The sequence below is a fragment of the Silene latifolia genome, chromosome X (assembly GCF_048544455.1).
Source record: "Silene latifolia isolate original U9 population chromosome X, ASM4854445v1, whole genome shotgun sequence".
NCBI lineage: Eukaryota > Viridiplantae > Streptophyta > Magnoliopsida > Caryophyllales > Caryophyllaceae > Silene > Silene latifolia.
Genome location: NC_133537.1, coordinates 280,836,577 through 280,855,613, shown reverse-complemented (window position 1 = coordinate 280,855,613; position 19,037 = coordinate 280,836,577). Strand labels below are relative to the sequence as shown.

The 19,037-nt window shown below is 37.7% G+C and overlaps 2 protein-coding genes across 2 annotated transcripts; one reads left to right on the top strand and one right to left on the bottom strand.

Moving 5' to 3' along the window:
- Positions 1-9,481: 9,481 nt before the first annotated feature.
- Positions 9,482-11,921, bottom strand: LOC141620199 (uncharacterized). Its single transcript, XM_074437131.1, has 2 exons — positions 11,133-11,921; positions 9,482-10,645 (listed from the first exon to the last, which is right to left on the bottom strand). Exons 1-2 carry the CDS (start codon positions 11,919-11,921, stop codon positions 9,482-9,484), a joined length of 1,953 nt encoding a protein of 650 aa, XP_074293232.1.
- A 2,314-nt stretch (positions 11,922-14,235) lies between these two features.
- On the top strand, positions 14,236-18,088 carry LOC141616809 (G-type lectin S-receptor-like serine/threonine-protein kinase At1g11330). The gene is made up of 7 exons (XM_074433958.1): positions 14,236-15,624; positions 15,998-16,120; positions 16,205-16,365; positions 16,459-16,669; positions 16,760-16,997; positions 17,196-17,343; positions 17,670-18,088. The coding sequence occupies exons 1-7, from the start codon at positions 14,343-14,345 to the stop codon at positions 17,973-17,975; spliced, it is 2,469 nt and encodes an 822-aa protein (XP_074290059.1). The 5' UTR covers positions 14,236-14,342; the 3' UTR covers positions 17,976-18,088.
- The last annotated feature ends 949 nt before the right edge of the window (positions 18,089-19,037 follow it).

Genomic DNA, 19,037 nt, shown 5'->3' with positions numbered 1-19,037 from the left:
CTTAAAACCGATTTATAAAAGCATGCGTTAAAACCCTTTTTTGGGATTACCAGAAGACAACCGTCGAGAAAGGACGCGGCAACTGCTGCGCCTCTTCGAAGGGACGCAGCACCTGCTGCGCCTCTTCGTGAGGCTGCCGCAGTTCCTGCTTCCTTTCTTCTTCCTTCGTCCTCTGTCAATTCGTTGTTTTTTGTTTGTTTTCGTTTGTTCTTCAATTTCTTGACATAATAGCATAATAATTTCACATGTACATTGTTCATCATCATTAACACATATAATTCATTATTAATTCCCGACTTAAATCCCTTATAACCAATATTTGCGGGTTTTCGTCATTAAAATCAATCCGGGTTGTAGAGATTCGATTCTTTCATATTGAATCTCTGGAATTCGATATTTGGTATATTTCCATCTGTCTATTGTCATATTCATCATTAATTCGTCATTAATTCGTTATATTTAACCTAATTAGTTCACCTATGTCACTAATCAATCTTTCATTCATGTAATTAATTCGTTCACACTCGTTTCATCCATGTTTTATCGTTTTCATGACTCATTAGCATGTAATTAACCTATTAATCACTTTCATCCGAGTCGAATATCATAATCAATCCTTAAATTCACCAATTAATATTAACGATTTGCAGTTCCGGCTTCACAGCCAGAACTTACCCTTGGAACAGACGCAGCAACTGATGCGCCTCTTCCAGGTTGACTTCTGTCTATGAACTTCCGTTCTGCTTTGACCTAGTTTAATTAGTTTACGTATTTTAATTAACTATTAATCGTATTATCGCCTAATTCCTGTTCGTTAATTCGTTTGTTTATTCTTTCTCAAATTATCCGTTTTGAAAGTATTTTCGACATAAATCATGAACCCGTTGTAATCATTGTAATTTTCATTATTATATTTATTGTATTTCTTTTATTGTACCATTTGTATGCCTTCACACGTAATTGAACTTAAATTCCTACTTCGACCTAATTGTTTGCTAATTAATTGTTCACCGACTTAGTTAATTCTTCACATGCTAGGATTAAAACTTGGATATTGCATTGCATGCATATAATCGACGATATATCGAGTATAGACAATTTCCCTAATCATTAGTAGAGGCCGCTATCGAGGCGGGCGGGATTAGGTGTTCGATCAAAAGAACTTCCTAATACGTACCCTCACCCCTTACTCCAGATCTCTGTGAACATCCGTGTTCATTGGCATCCACGAGAGTCATTCTAGACATAGAATGCTAAGGGTAACGAGTTCTTGGTGTTCATGTCACTACTTTGTGTCTTGACATGGCACGAGGTATTCGAACGGTTTCCAATTTTCCACAATAAATTGGTGGCGACTCCACAAATGCAAACGCTTGTTCTCCTCCCAATCGCCCCCGTGGGCCCGCGTCCATAAATTTACGTAAGTTAATAATTGATTAAAGACATTTCTAATAATAATTACAATAAGACGTTAATTAAATAATAGTTAAGTATTCAAGTCGGGAATTGGGCTTAGCTAATAATTGAGTATTGGGCCGTGTGCCATTGTTATATAGACCGAAATTTATTAATCTAGTATGAGTGTGATCGAGAATTGTATCGGGAATTAATAATAATAATAATAATAATATGGAAATAATAATATTTAAAGGTAATAATAATTATATCAATAATTATCCTAATAATAATAATAATAATAATAATAATAATAATAATGTTATGGCAATAATAAAATTAGTAAAGATATTTGTGGAAATCCTACTTATGGCAAGACTAGTATAATAATAATAAAGAGAGAAACTTTCCTAAAATAATACTACCTTACTACTATATAAGCAAGGCTAACCTAAGCGTAAATCCTTATTCCACATAAAAACTCATAATATCACATAAAAGAGAGAGAGGGGGGGAGAATTAAATGGGGAAAAGAAGAGAAGTTCATCATCTTTTATTTTGTAAGTTCATCTTTAATCTTTAAAAGTTTAGAATGAAGTTACAGCAATTCTGTAAATCTGTAAGTTGTCTTAAACGAATTATCAGACAGTCTTAAAGTCGTTGTCTTCGAAAACATAAAGAATAGACTTAGGTTATTTTCAAGTCTAGTTGATGCCTGTAAAATCTCGTAGCAATTGAACGTGTAGATTTTCCAGAATAAATTCTTTATGAACATGTCGACTTAGAATCCGCGAATGAACTATTAGGCTAAAGTTTATTTTGTAAACCTAATTTATAAATTGAAATTGAGTTGGGTCTTTTTCAAACATTAAAATTGGAGAGTCTAGATGATGTTAGGCTTTTGTTTCACTTGAAAAGGATTTGTTAAACGTATTTTAGAGGTCAATACTTTTTATGCGACGGAATTCGTCAGTATTTATGATTCCTTCAAGAAACCCTGATAAGTCTGAAATTTGAAGAAATTCTATTTCACAAGAATTGTAGATATGTGTCTTAGGGTTCCAATCCCACTTGTCTTGCATCGTTTGGATTTTTATTGAATTAATTATGAATTTTATAGCGAGACTGAACCGTGCTGTAAAACGGTAGAATTAGAGATTTAGCTTTGAAGTTGTCAAAAGGATTAGGACGTGATGGGCATAGGATAAGTGCATGATTAGTTGGTTGATTATTGGTTATATAGTAATTGTACATAATTATGTTATGTAGGTTATGAATTGATAAAGGATCAGTTTTGATTGCTTGTGTGACTCGCGTGATTCGAAGATTTGCGAAAAGGTAGGATAGCTACTCAATCACTTTAATGTTTACTTGAATGATATTATCTGATTGTATTAGTTGAATTGTTTGGAATTGTGATGGATGATATATGGTTGTTGGTTGGTTGTATTAAAATGATTTGATTTATGACTACCTCAGCTCGTGACTGAGATGATTTGATTATTGACTACCTCAGCTCGTGACTGAGATGATTATATTATATTGATTATTGGATTCCTCAGCTTTGTGTCTGAGATGGTAAGAATGTTGTATAACCGAATTGTTTGCATTTCATATCATGAGCACTTGCATTGGTTTCCCCAGGCGGGTTCTGCAGGACTTGTCTCTGGGATGTTATTGAGATTACCCCGGCCAGGGATTGGCGGGATGAACGGGAGCCTCGGAGGATGATCATGAGCATGCATTGCATTTGTATTTGATAATGTTCTTATATCCATTTATTGTGGTTGTTTGGCTATTCCTACTCAACCTCGTGGTTGACAGTGTATTCGTGAACACCTGTGGTGAACCTTAATGGGGAGCAGATTTGACAGGTACTAAAGATTAGCTGACTTGGGAGCTTATGGGAATACGTGAGGACTTGGCCAATCTACCTAGAAGTCTAGATCACATATAATATTTAATCACTATATTTATTTCCGTTGCGAGTTGTAATGATTTCATATTAAGTTTTAGTTGGTTAAGTTGTAATAAACATGTAATCATTAAGTTTTAATTTAAAGTACTTTGGTGAGTTGGACTTTGTTATTCACTACCTCGGGAAACCGAGATGGTAACAGTTCTATTTATTTGGGAATGTCTAGCTAAAGGCTCCTGAATAAATGGGGGTGTTACAACTACGTCAATACCCAAAGTTACTGATTCGACTGCCTCTCCACCGAAAATTCAAGAGGTAGTAATAATTTGAAAAATAGATTGTGAGTTTCTTTTTTTTTTGTTATTTAAATTATATATGACGTCTCGTGTAATGTATATATATATATATATATATATATATATATATATATATATATATATATATATATGTTTTTTTTTTCTAAATTGTAGACCGAACATAAAGCAGGCGACTTATATTATAAGCCATCTAATTTTGCTGCACACAAGCCTGCTGCTCCTCTTAAAGCTAAATATCAGAGCGATGATTATAAGCAAAAATTGAATACTCCAGCGCTCGGAGCTTTGCACCAGCTGGCTGAAAGGAAAGCAGCTAACGAGGATGTACTCATTATTCAGTCGAAGAGGATGTTGTGGGCGAAGGTACAGTTGTTATCATGGATGGGGAATCACTGTGTCATTTTCTCGACCTTGACGAGTTAGATGCTATGCACATTTTAATTTGGATGAAGTAAGTTCATTAATAAAACTTGTCATTTGGTTTTACGAATAGTGATGTTTGTTTAAATAATCAATGAAAATAACATTCTTCGTTCCATTTGACGTAATAAGTATCTGTTTACCCACATCGCTGAGGGGAGCTACGTTTCTCATGACTACGGATTCTTGAAACCTGATGTGTTCTCTCTAAAGGTGCATAGAGATACATAGGAAGATCACATCGATAAAATTGCTCAACGGTTGACGATGCCCAAAAGCCTATGGCTTGCCCCATACAATGAGAATCGGTATGTATAGTACTTTATTATAATGAATCACGATTCTATTCATTTATTAACACGCTTACATGCATGTATATGATCTAAAGTTCAATTTTCAATATTTCATAGCAACCATTGGCTGCTAGTGGCAATCAATGTGAGAAAAAACATAGTGTACTGGATTGACTCTTGCGGACATGGTCCCTCTGAGAAATTTGTAAAGTTTATAACAGAGTAAGTTTACAACCTTACATTATAATGTCATTTGTTATTGTATGACCTTTGAAGACTAGGCTCCTTTTAATGTCCCATCAATATTACCGAGTGTTGGCTCATACTCACTCAAGTGACTCCTTACGACTTGTAATTTCGTATTAGGTTCGGCGGATGGTATCCCTGCAACAAAGAGGAAGTTCGGGAGTACACCGGCTATCGGTGACTTGTCCCATGTTAGCCTACACGTCATTATACTTATCGCCTTTGATGCACTACCGTAGCACTAGTAGCTGCTCTACCAATATCCATTACTAATCATACACTATCTATAACATTAACAAGCACTCAATTATCACGCAATATGAATCCAAAGAACGGAATCATTATCCTTATACTAACACACGTTAATCATTCCCAAAACATGCTACATACATTAATCCAAGCATTCAACTTCCATACATATTCACACATCATGCAAGAAACTTAACGCTAATCACATACACATGCAATCATGCAACGTTCCACATAACGTTCACCCATATTCATAACCACCCACGTAGTAACCAACTGAGTAGGCATTAGTTTTGAATGAGGGCGCCTACTCATCCAAAACCGATCTCCTATTGTACTCATATCGGGTTCATTTTAATTAGACACACCTAGGTTCATTTTGGTTCAGTAGTTTAGGTTCCAAAATCGTCGCTCTAATACCACTTTGTAACACCCCATTCTTACCCGTCAAAGGTAATGGGAGTATGTTACCATCTCAATTTCCCGAGGCGGTGAATCAGAGTTGCAATTAAGAAACAACTTAAATAAATAACAAGTTTAGTGATTTGCAAATGATTAAATAAATGAATGATAAATGTAAACTAAACATGATACAACTTGTCTACCATCTAAGTTATATATCTATGCCACTCGACTCCAAGTCTGATGCTCGTCCCGTCTCCCGCGTGAGATCAAACTAACCTGTACTTCCTGCTCCCCATATGATAGGAAATATCATATGGATCGACACAGGCCACCCCGAAAATAGGTGACAATTACACAGACACACAACACGTCAGTTTCAATAAATAAATATAAGACACAACATGATAGATAAATATGAAACATGTCAATGATATGAATGAGACATAATTATACAATCACCACGCCGGTACCGAGACACGCCCAGATGTACCGGGTCCGGAAGCCAACCGGATCTCCTACCAAAGGTCGTGCCTCAACCACACGAGTCCCTCCGTACTCAAGTCATTAATATGCACATCCCTCTTTAAGTGGAAAGTTCCAAGAGGCGACTCAAGCATAAGACGGTCTTCCAACCGTCTTACGTCTCCTCAACAACAATCATGTCCTCGACATATACAACAACAACCACAATGATATAATATGCAACATAACACATCAAAGTAAGACTAATCATGGAATACACTCTTCAACATGCCATGGACCTCTATTACTCAATTGTTTCGACTCCTTGAGTCCTCACAAACCAATGTCATGTTATAATGCATTTCCAACAACATAAGAGACTCATCAAGATCCTCCACAAATACCATGTTGATGCAATCCAACTCATAATATGCAAATGATGCAAAAGACACACAAATATACACGCACATTATTGGAACTGAGTAGAATTAACCTACCTTTTCGAATCCATCCCAATTCCGTCTCATGAAACCGTCTCATCCTATACAAACCACACAATACTATCACAAATACACCCTACACTATTATACATTACAAAACCCCTTATTATCCATTAATTACTCATATTACATACCCTATTACTAATTAATTACTCAAAACAAAATCCCCAAAAGTTAGGGTTTAAACTAATTAGAGAAGGGTAGATCTTAACTTACAAAGTAAGAGGAGGGAAGAAGGAAGATGAACAATCCACCAAATCAAGCTTGAATCCCATGAGAATATGTTTGTGAGGGTTTTAGAGAGAAGGGAGAGAGTTTAGAGTAAGAAGGAAAGAGGAGGAAATGATTTGGATAAGATAAGGTGAATCCCGAAGGCGTTTATTGGGTGCTGAACAGTGGCACTCGGTCGAGTGTTCGGCCACTCGATCAAGTAAACCCTCAACTCGGTCCACTACAGCCTCACTGGGTCGAGTCTAGTGTGCACTCACTCGGTCCATCCAATACTCCAGTAGGTCCACTGTAGGTCTCTCACGCGTCCCGAGGTACTTTTGCGGGTCCCAAAGAATCCGGGTATTATAATCTTCCCCCCTTAAAATGAACTTCGTCTCCGAAGTTCGCCTCACGCTCTCTTTCTCACCGTTCTCTTAAGTCTCTCTCTCCGTCTCGTTACCAACTCTCAAGTCTTCTCTCTTTCTCAAGCCCTTACCGTATTCACTCTCTTACATATAAACGCTTCTCAACTCGAGGTTCCCTTGACATTGTCGCTCTCATAACGCTTGATTTCTTTCTTTAACTTCCTAATTGTTACATTCACTCCCCCTAAAAGAGAAATTCGTCCCAAAGTTCAACGTTCAAGAACATGGCATATTCATACTAGAGTTGCTCAAATGCGGGCTTGGGTCGGGCTGTGAAGGAAAAAGTTGCCCTTTAAGACCTTAGTGGGCGGGTCGGGCCTTAATTATGGGCCAATTATCCTTGCCCTTGCCCGCCCTTTAGTCAAAAGTCGGGCGGCCCATGGACTAATGGGCCGTAACACGAAACTTCAATTTAGATGTTTTATTAATTAAAATATACAAGGGTACCCAATATATAAATGTTTTCGTTATATTTTAACGAAAATGTCTTTTTTTTAAGAGTAAAAGTAAAGAATTTAAATAGTAAACGGGCCTAATGGGCCGGCCCACAGGATTTTCTTGTTGACCATACCCGCCCATTTAACTTAACGGGTTGGGCTTGGCCCGCCCTCTTAATTTTTCGGGTAAAAAATAATTGTCCAAACCCACGTAATAAGCGGCCTGGACGAATGGGGCTAATAGGCGGGATAACCCATGAACAACTATAATTCATTGAAGAAGTTGTGAATAGGAAAGATTGTATCTTATTGAATGTGTTTACATGACCTAAATTACATGTATATATAACAAACATACTTGACTAAAAAGAAACTAGAATAAGGAAACGTAAATAGTCCTAAATATATATTCCTAAATATATTGCTTGGAGAATAAGCAAACAAAAAATATCCCGACAATATCGCAATACTCCCCCTCAAGTGGGAGTGTGAGGATCACGAACACCCAACTTGGACAAAAGAAAATGGAACTGTACGGCACCAAGAGCCTTCGTAAAAATGTCAGCCAACTGCAGCTTAGTACCAACGTGACTAGTGGTAATTACCTTAGACAACAACAGCTCGCGCACAAAATGGCAATCAATTTCAATGTGCTTGGAGCGCTCATGAAAAACAGGATTAGCTGCAATGTATAAGGCAGCCTTGTTATCGCAATATAAACGAGCAGGTTGTCGTTGAGAAACACCAAGAGCAGCTAAAATATATCGCACCCATTTTATTTCAGCACAAGCGGAAGCCATAGCGCGATATTCGGCTTCAGCAGAGGACAATGAAACCGTAGTTTGCTTCTTGGTTTTCCAGGAAATAGGAGAATTACCAAGAAAAATAAAGTAACCACTGACAGAGCATCGGGTAATCGGGCAACTGGAGTAGTCGGAATCACAATAAGCATGGAGTTGGAAGTCATTAGTCGCACTCAAGACGAGGCCTTGCCCCGGATGAGACTTAATATAGCGTAGAACACGGATGACCGCGTCATAATGTGCTTTGCGAGGAGCGTGCATAAACTGAGAAAGAATATGTATTGCATATGTCAAGTCCGGTCGTGTAAGGGTTAGATAAATTAAACGACCTACCAACCGACGATATAAGGCTGGATTGTCGTATAGAGGACCTTCATCAGCGGCCAAAGAGTGATTCTGAGGCAAGGGCGTGTCGATTGGCTTAGCGGCGAGTAAACCAGCCTCGTGAAGAATTTCAAGAGCATACTTTCGCTGGCATAAAAACAGGCCTTCAGGGGAGCGAGCACATTCGATCCCAAGAAAATATTTCAGCGGTCCTAAATCCTTTAATTGGAAGCATTTATCTAAATAAGTCTTAAATGTAGCACAAAGGGCCGAATTATTACCAGCGACAAGGATATCGTCAACATAAACCAATAAGCACAAAGTATCAGTTCCTTGGCGATAAGTGAATAAAGAATGGTCGGCGTGAGACTGAGTGAAACCGTATTTTCGAAGTGCCGAGGTGAGCTTAGCAAACCAATTGCGCGGGGACTGCCGAAGACCATAAAGGGACTTCCGTAGCTTACAAACTTGATGGGATGATGGAACCGAAAAACCAGGAGGTAGACGCATATAGACGTCTTCACGAAGATCACCGTACAAAAACGCGTTGTTTACATCAAGTTGGTGAATTTCCCAATTTCGAGCAACGGCCACTGACAAAAAAATGCGAATTCTAACCATCTTTGCGACGGGTGCAAATGTCTCAGTAAAATCAATTCCCTCTTTCTGGTGATTGCCCAGAACCACCAGGCGAGCCTTATCACGTTCGATGCTCCCATCCGAATTGTATTTCGTCTTAAATACCCATTGGCAGCCAATTGGTTTCACACCTGGAGGTAAATTAACTATATCCCACGTATGATTCTTTTCAAGTGCTTCAATCTCACGTTTCATAGCAACACGCCATCGTTCATGTATGACTGCCTCTTTATAAGACCGAGATTCAATATTGGCAGTAACGGAAGCGAGAAATTTACGATGGGAATTTGAAAAATTATCATAACGAATAAAATTAGCAATAGGAAACTGCGTACCTGAGGATGTCGCTGGAATGGGTGATGAAGAAACGGGGTGTGTATAAAGAGCCGTGTGACACAGATGTTCATCAATATCCGAATTACAAAGGTAATCATCCAGTTACGGTGGTGGAGCACGAATTCTTGTGCCTCGACGGACAGCAGCCTCACCGTCCCCTGACTCAACGGTGTTAGAAGAAGGCTGTGCGGCCGTGTTAGTGCTCCCCCTGTTTTCGACAGGTGGGTCGGGTACGAGAGGAAAGTCAGCGTATGGCGGGGCAGAGTCAGCGGGAGGAGAAACAGAGGAGGCGAAAGGGAATACATCCTCCATAAAACGCACATCACGAGACACGGTGACGGTCTTCTGTTCTAAATCCATTACTTTCCAACCCTTTTTACCGGCATGGTACCCCAAAAACACACAGCGGCGGCTCCGAGGACCGAACTTATCTTTGACACGCGGCCGGTAGTGAACATAACACAAGCAGCCAAAGGTACGTAAGACATCTAAATTAGGGTCGGAACCAAATAATATGGAATAAGGTGACTTTCCATTTAACAGGGCAGTAGGTGTACGGTTGATTAGGAACACTGCCGTTTGTACACACTCACCCCAATAGGTGATAGGTAGTGAAGCCTGAAATCGGAGCGCACGAGCTACTTCCAATATATTGCGATGTTTCCGCTCTACTCGTCCATTTTGTTGTGGAGTATCCACACAAGAAGTGTGTAATAAAATCCCATAATTGCTATAAAAGTCACGAAGAGAGGAATTGACAAACTCTGTCCCATTGTCGGAACGGATTATTTTGATCTCTTTACTGAATTGTGTGCGAACCATTGCACAAAAATTTTTCATGCAGCTGGGCACCTCGCTTTTGTCATTAATTAAATAGACCCATACCGCACGAGAATGATCATCGACAATGGTGAGAAAATAATGCGCACCAGACAGAAACGGAGTAGAGTATGGACCCCATAAATCGCAATGTATTAAATCAAATAAATTTTGGGAAACAGTGAGACTAATAGGAAAAGAACTCCGAGTTTGCTTAGCACGAATGCATACATCACAATTGGCTAAAAGTTTATTAATTGGATTATTCTGAGAAATACTAGAAATAAATGATAAATGCTGACGAGACGGATGTCCGAGGCGACGATGTAGCAGTAAGGTAGAGTCGACCGTGCTCTTATTACTCAAAATTTGTTGTGTCACTGGCCGATAGTAATACACCCCGTTAGATTGCTCACCCACTCCAATCGGCATCCTCGAATTGCGGTCCTGTAAAACACACAGCCGGTTAGTAAACGTGACAAAACAATCACTATCACTAATTAATTGTCCAATGGAAATTAAATTGCATTTGAGGCGAGGAACATAGAGCACGTTCCGAAGAGTAAGAGAGCCCAATATAACCGAGCCACTTAATGTAGCCGTGGTTTGCCCTCCGTCCGGGAGACTCACAGAGGAAGGTGCAAGTGACTTGTGGTCCATTAGAAAATCGAGTGAACCTGTCATATGATGAGAAGCGCCGCTGTCGAGCAACCAAAAAGAATCATTAGAACGAGACATACCCGATAACTTGGAAGAGGCAGAGGCGTTGTCTAATAACGAAAATAATTGTTGAGATTGCTCAGAGGAGAGTCCCGGAATCACAGTGTTTGAAGTCGTTGCAGATGGCGTCTCAGTGCGAGGTCCTTGAGCGGCATTTGCGATGGCGATGGCGAGTTGTTGTTCTTTCTTTGTCCTCGACCTGACGAAAAATTACCACGACCTCTAGAATAACGACCGCGTCCTCTGCCACGAGATGGATAACCAATGCGTTGAAAACAATGATCATAATCATGACCCGGCTTGTTGCAGTAAGTGCACGAAAGGGTGGATACAGCAGAAAATGGGGTGGAGCAGAGGAGGACGACGGGCGCTGAACAATGAAACTCATAGCCTCCGTCTTATCATCTCGATCACGAACAATCGATTTGTGTCTTTCTTCTTGTGTGGCCAACGAAAAAGCCTTATTAATCGTTGGAATAGGGTCCATACTGAGAATTTGGGTTCGAAGAGTGTTGTACTTATCATCATTGAGGCCGAGGACAAAGTCATGAACTTGTTCTTCCGCGGCTCTAGCACGTAGTTTTGTTGCAGCCGAACAACTACACCCACAAGTGACATCTACAGACCCATATAACTCATCCCACAAGCCTTTAAATTTATTATAGTAGGACACAACCGAAAGTTCCTTTTGACGAAAATTGTGATATTCCGACTTCAATTGATTAATACGAGGACCGTTAATGGTAGAATACCGTTCTTTTAAATCAGCCCACAATTCTGAAGCAATATTATGAGACACAATACTCGGTTGGATGGAAACATCGACCGAATTAAAAATCCAGGAGCAAATAATAGAATTATTGGATTTCCAAGCAGCGAATTCGGTCGATTTTTCATCCGCCGGCTTACAAAAATCACCATTAACAAAACCAAATTTATTACGACTATCTAAGGCATTAATAATGGCTTTGGTCCAAATCTCATAGTTATCTCCAGTTAACATATATTTGGTTAAAGAATTACTCGGACCTTCGGACGGATGTAAATAATAAATTGTAGAAGCATCATGAATAAGTTGGAGCTTCTTACCGTTACCGTTCAAGAATACCGTTCGCTTGCCGTTCCGTTGGTCATGATTACGAGCAAAGGGATGACTTACGTGAGCAAGTCGAGCAGATGGACAAAGCTTTATTTGTGGTGATTGTCGTGGAGAAAAAAAAATTTGGATCGTTAAACCATTGGCGTTGATACCATGAAGAAGTTGTGAATAGGAAAGATTGTATCTTATTAAATGTGTTTACATGACCTAAATTACATGTATATATAACAAACATACTTGACTAAAAAGAAACTAGAATAAGGAAACGTAAATAGTCCTAAATATATATTCCTAAATATATTGCTTGGAGAATAAGCAAACAAAAAATATCCCGACAATATCGCAATATTCATACAATATATCATATTCATACAATACGATACCTATTAACCCGCCTTATTTTTAACTTGAATATCATCCGTTTTAAGTTTGACTTGTTAACCTGCTACACCCTTGTGACTTATGAAAAGGAAATCAATTTTGAGTGTAATCAACCTATCCGCGTGTGTTGACTTAATAATACAGTGTGTTGACTTAATAGAAACCTTAAGCAGACATGTAAGAGGGACCACAAGACAAATAATTTCAATAAAGGTAAGTCACTAGTCATTAACTAACCTACACTCTTACAAACGGCACATTATAATAAAGAAAAGTGGGACTCATATGAATAATGGATGAGATCGAAAACGTATATATTCCCTTCAAATAAGGTTGGCAGTTTATGATAATAATTACTACTCGTAATACATTTAGCAATTGTTATCACACTAAAATCCATATCTGAAAGCGGGTACCAGGGCGAAAGCTGACGTCTTTAATTGCTTTTGCTACTTGCTACTTGCTACTTGCTATATAGAAGTACACTTCAACAAACAAGTATTACAAAGTTGACTATATATTATCATACACAACCGAGATCTTTCTTTTCGCATGAAATAATTAACAAAAATGTGTTATCGGCTCACATCTTTTTCGAACGATTATTAAGATAATTTGTTATTTGGTTATCCATCTAATTAAGTCGTTTCCGTCACAGATAATCTCAGGTAGGTTCCAATTCCTATTGGTGTTCCATGTACTATCATCTATTCTTATTACTATCATTATTGAGAGACTAGTGTATACACTAAGTATATAACATACAAAATTCAAAATACATAGACAATATTTTCAAATGACATATAAAACATATACCCCATAATTATAGATAATGGATTTTGGTTACTACCCTTACGTAATGCTATATCATGTGTTGCATAAAAATAAACATAGTGTGTCATATCTACATAATCAGAGAAAAAGGAACATACATCGGATGTACTACCTCCAACTTTTTTGTTTTTGAGCATATATGTATATTTTTTGAGCTTATTACCTCAAACTTTATTTGTTTTTGAGCATATGTATATTTTTTTTGAGCTTATTAAAATTTATAAGTTAGATTTTAATTTTTTCCTTCAAAACTCAAATTTTACTAAATTTATATGTAATGTTTTTGAGTTTATTGTAATTTTTTAGAGCTTAATGTTTAAATGAATAAACTCAGAAACTTTATAGTAAAACTCAGAATTTTTAAAACAAAACTCAAAAATTTTGTTATAATGCTCAGAAACTAATGAATTGGTGGTAATACATCGGATGTATAATCCACCTACTGACATAATCAATAATGCAGCCTTTTCTTAATTTTTTTTTTTTCAATCAATATATTTTGTAGGTATCGTTTGACAAACGATGAAATATAATGAATTTTAAATGTAATCCAAAGAAGGAATGAATTTAAAGTTTCATACTAATTTCAGATCGTTTACTTTGTTTGTCTTATATACTTTGATAAGAATGAAGTTAAAACTTGTAAGAAAAGTAACGTATTGAATTCAAAATATTTGAAATTCCTAATAAAACGTTAAAGTGAATCCAGTTTATTTCAATCCAAATAAAAAACAAATTAAAACACCCAAAAGTCCAACGTAAACTCTTGTTTCAGACGAATTTTCACCACAATGATCCAGTTAATTTTATAGCTTATTGGTGATTTTTTTTTTAAAAAGTGATTACATTTGGCTATAAAATAGTGTTAAAACCCCGTATTGTTATTTCAGACGAAAATAGACCGTTTGAAAAGAAGACCAACTGAGAGTCCAATCCCAAGTAAGTTAGGTAAGCACATTAACACAATTTCTACTTTAAATAGACCAACATTATAGAAAACCATAACTTTACACAATTTCAGCAAACAACAAAATGAAAATAACAACACAATTGGCATAAATAAACTAAATAAACATATTTAGTCAAGCAATTTGGACAACAACGGTCAACATGGCATCACCTCTACACAAACTCCTCCTCCCTCTACTTCTTCTCTACTCTTCAATTCAGCTTTGTTTCACTATCGACACCATTACAACTACACAATCCCTCAAGGATACGGATTCCATAACATCCCAAAACGGTACGTTCAAACTCGGGTTTTTCAGCCCACCCGAAACATCGAACCGTTTCCTTGGAATATGGTTCAATAAACCTGTTATAAGCATTGTATGGGTAGCTAATCGTGATACTCCAATCGAAGATAATTCCGGGTTGCTCCGAATTTCTGAAAATGGTAATCTTGAGCTACTAGACGGGTCAAATACTACCATATGGTCGTCAACAAATGGACTTAATATATCCAAGTTAAGTACACAAGCTCAACTCTTGGATACGGGTAATTTTGTTTTAATACAGTCCAACTTGACTGACTCGATAACCGATCCGAATATAATATGGCAAAGTTTTGATGAACCTAGTAATACTTTTTTACCTGGTATGCAACCCACATTTCCGGACACTCCTAATAAAAATCATGTGATTTTTAAGGCATGGAAAAGTGAAAATGATCCTTCTGTAGGAAATTTTTCAGTTGGGATTGGAACAGCAGGATTACCACAAGTTTTAACATGGAATAATGGTGTGATTTATTGGAGAAGTGGGCCATGGGATGGTAATAATTATATAGGATTACCAAATGTTGATAATACTTTGAATGATGGTTTTGTGTTAGATATAGAACCTAAAACTCTTGCAATGAAATTTGCACCTGAAGATGCATCACTTTTGTTTAATTATGTTGCTAATTATGATGGGTTAGTTTTAGAGAATTATTGGGATGATGGTGTTAAGAATTGGACAGTTGGGTGGTTAGCACCATCGTCGAAATGTGAGGTTTATGGGACTTGTGGGCTGTATGGAAGTTGTGATCATGATAAGTCTGTGTGTAAGTGTTTACAAGGGTTTGAGCCGAAGAATTTGGATGAGTGGAAAAGGGGGAATTGGAGAGATGGGTGTGTTAGAAGGGAAAAGCTTCAATGTGGGATTCAGGGAGGGGATCAAGACGGGTTTTTGAGGCTTCAGACTATGAAAGTTCCTGATAATATCGAAAAGAGATCAGCTTTTAGTGATGATGGTTGTAGAAGTCAGTGTTTGAATAATTGTTCATGTCTGGCTTATTCTTATCATTTGAATATTGGGTGTATGGTATGGAGCAAAGATTTGATTGATACACAGCAGTTCTCGGCTGGTGGTGTCGATCTTTTCCTGCGTTTACCATCGTCTGAGCTAGGTAAGTGGCCTTTTTCTCCCTGTTTTTATGCATTTGACTGTATTTATCCTAGGCTCTATTCCCCTTCGCTCGTTGTACTTGCCTATGCATCCTCTGACTCTGCTATTTTAGGAAGAAGTTTTATGTTGCCCTTAAATGAAGTGTCAAAATGTAGTGTTGTTATTCAGCCAAAGTGAAGTATATACTTTTATGCATTTTTGAGGGTTTATTCTATAGTAAACAAGTTATTAGCTAATGGTTATGAAGGTATTGTGTCTTAGATTTGATTCTCGTTCCGTCATTGTATTGGCCTTTGCATCTCATTATAGTACGTAAATCAAAAAAGAAAAAGCCTGTGATGAATTTGATGATTAGTGGGATGTTTGTCTTTCAGATGAAGGTAATAGTCACAAAAGGATTGCAGTTATTGTGTCAGTGACAGTCGTTGGAGCCACCCTGGTCGTTTTCTTCATGTTCTTTCTATGGTGGAGGAGGGGAAGAACACGCACTCAACAAGGTAATCTAATGATGTGAAAATCAATAAAGAATTGATCATGGTTGTATTTTCTTTGATTGTATAATGGAGTGCCGTATGAATCAGGGAAAAAAGAGGAGACGAAAAAATTCAGTTTTGAAGATAATGTTGGCCAACTTGGACTACAAGAGCCACCATTGTACACATTTGATGTGCTGCGAAACGCAACAGATGACTTTCATGAGGATAACAAACTAGGAGAAGGTGGTTTTGGCCCTGTTTACAAGGTAAATGATAATGTCTGTCATATGAACATATACAAAGTAGTTTAAACTAAGAAAACAACTAATTCGTGGATTCATAATTTCGTTCATTTTTAGGGTGTATTGAAAGATGGACACGAGATAGCAGTGAAAAGACTTTCAAGATCTTCTGGCCAAGGCCTGGAAGAGTTCATGAACGAGGTGACTGTGATCTCTAAACTTCAGCACAGAAACCTTGTAAAACTTCTAGGCTGCTGTGTTGAAGGTGATGAGAAAATGTTGGTTTATGAATACATGCCTAATAGAAGCTTGGATGCTTTCCTTTTTGGTGAGAATTGTGTTATATGTTTCGATTTTTGCAATATTCTAGCTTTCTGTAGTCTACATTTAACCTGAAGTATACTTGTTTTGATGACAGATCCCGTAAATCTAGAACTTCTTCCTTGGGAGAAACGGTTTAATATCATCGAAGGCATTTGCAGGGGACTCCTCTACCTTCATAGGGATTCTAGACTGAGAATCATTCACAGGGACCTAAAACCAAGCAATATATTGTTAGATGAAGACTTAAATCCCAAAATTTCCGACTTTGGAATGGCTCGAATATTTGGGGGCAATCAAGATCAAGCTAATACTAGAAGAGTGGTGGGAACCTAGTAAGTACTATTAAACACTATAATTCATAGGATCTAAAGTAAGGAGCGTTACCCTTATATTGAAAGCACAGAGGTCATTTCAAAACCCTTCTCTCTCCATAAGCAAGAGCTGTTGATACAACATCATGGTAATGTTGTTTTTGACACCATGTTTTATAAGGTGCAAACTTTGCTTGACTGTTTTATGTTTTCATGCAGTGGCTACATGTCTCCTGAATATGCGATGGGCCACTTCTCTGAAAAATCCGATGTATACAGTTTTGGGGTCATTGTATTAGAGATTGTTAGCGCGAGAAAAAACACCACCTTTCATCGTTATGAGCAGTCCTTGACACTTACAGGATATGTAAGTGAGCCAAACTGTCAATCCTTGCTATTTTAGAGTAGAGTCAGTGAAGCTGACCAATCTCGTATTAACCGTCTAAAAAATGGAACCAAACCAAAAATGGCTAATTTGAAGGAAACTAAATATTTATGATCTGAAGATGACTCAATTGACTCGGCTCATGACACCCGTCCCAAGTCCCAACCCTGAACTGACTCCGGCTATAATTGTGCACCGTAATGACCAGTTAACCCACTCTAAAACTTAAGCCTATCTTCCAAACTGCAATTATTATGTTAGCATCAAAGTCCTAGAGCCTTGACCCTTGGCTTTGTGTTTTTGTACAGGCATGGAAATCGTGGAATGAAGGAAATGTCGATTCCCTTATTGATCCAATGATCTCGGAGCCAGGCTCTCGGACAAGCGTTAAAAGGTGCATACAGGTGGGATTATTGTGTGTTCAAGAGTTTGCGAAAGATAGGCCAAACATATCAACAGTTATATCCATGCTTGATGCTGATATTGAACAATTACCACAGCCGAAAAAGCCACCCTTCACTGAATGGGAGGTTTCTTCTGAAGACCAACAAAGCAGTTCCGTTTTCAGTAATTCTGTTAATGATCAATCCATTACTGCCATACAAGGTCGATAATATGAGCAATATATTATATACCACGAATTTACCGCTTAAATGTAAAGTTGATGTCTCAAGGATTGTTTGTTTAGACTGAGAGAGAGTCGGGTGATTTAGTTGCCGAAGACTAATTTTTGGCCTTACTTTTGATATGGTAAATATATATATATATATATATATATATATATATATATATATATATATATATATATATATTTATAGTCATACCTTTATTTTCACTATTTTGTTATTAATCAACTTCACAAATTCACTCACTAAATTGATCAGTGTAACAAATGTATAGATGTGTGAGGTGAGCTATGTTGATGCTTTGTCTTCCTAGATTTCAGTGATGAACACAAGCTGCTCCGGATGTAATGTGGGTTTTGAAGGATACTGAGACCATATTCTAATGTGGTATCAACTACATTTAAGGCCGTGTTTGAATAAACGAGAAGGGAAGGGGATGCAGAATAAATGAGGTAATTATCTCTCCAAATCTTATCTTTGTTGGAGGGTAAAAAATAATTTGGCTTAAATGAGGAAAATTGAGAGATCTATCTAGAGATCTAATTTCCCTCCCCTCCAGATCCCTCCACCCTCCACCTCTATTTTCCTAATCAAACTGAAGATTTCTTAGCCTCTAAATCCTCCCTCCATTTCCCTCCAAATCTCTCAATTCAATCGCACCCCTAAATTAACATGTAACACCAATTACGAGATACTCCGAACTTATTAAGGGGGCGTTTGGTTCGAGGGGAAAGAATGGAATGGATTGGAATGTCATACCATTATAGAATGGATTCTAATATAGAATGGATTCTAAATCCCATACTTGGTTTATAGTGTTTGGTTGAACCTTGGAATGGAATGAAATGTCAAACATTATGAAATGGAGTTAGAATCTTGGGGTAAGAGTTGGGTATGAGATTAGAGGGGGTTGAAATGGATTTAGAATCCATCCGGATTCCAACTCCATTCCAAAATGGCTCAACCAAATATTAGAATGGATTAAATCCATTCCATTCCAATCCAACTTCCCCAACCAAACACCCCTAATTGCAATGAATATCATGGTTC

Excerpts from the sequence above, each read along its gene's own strand:
- LOC141620199 (XM_074437131.1), bottom strand. The coding sequence starts at position 11,921 with ATGTTAACTGGAGATAACTATGAGATTTGGACCAAAGCCATTATTAAT. Across the intron at positions 10,646-11,132 it reads TCGTTATTCTAGAGGTCGTG|GACCGCAATTCGAGGATGCC; the intron begins GTAATTTTTCGT and ends TGTGTTTTACAG.
- LOC141616809 (XM_074433958.1), top strand. The coding sequence starts at position 14,343 with ATGGCATCACCTCTACACAAACTCCTCCTCCCTCTACTTCTTCTCTAC. Across the intron at positions 15,625-15,997 it reads TTTACCATCGTCTGAGCTAG|ATGAAGGTAATAGTCACAAA; the intron begins GTAAGTGGCCTT and ends TTTGTCTTTCAG. Across the intron at positions 16,366-16,458 it reads GTTTTGGCCCTGTTTACAAG|GGTGTATTGAAAGATGGACA; the intron begins GTAAATGATAAT and ends GTTCATTTTTAG.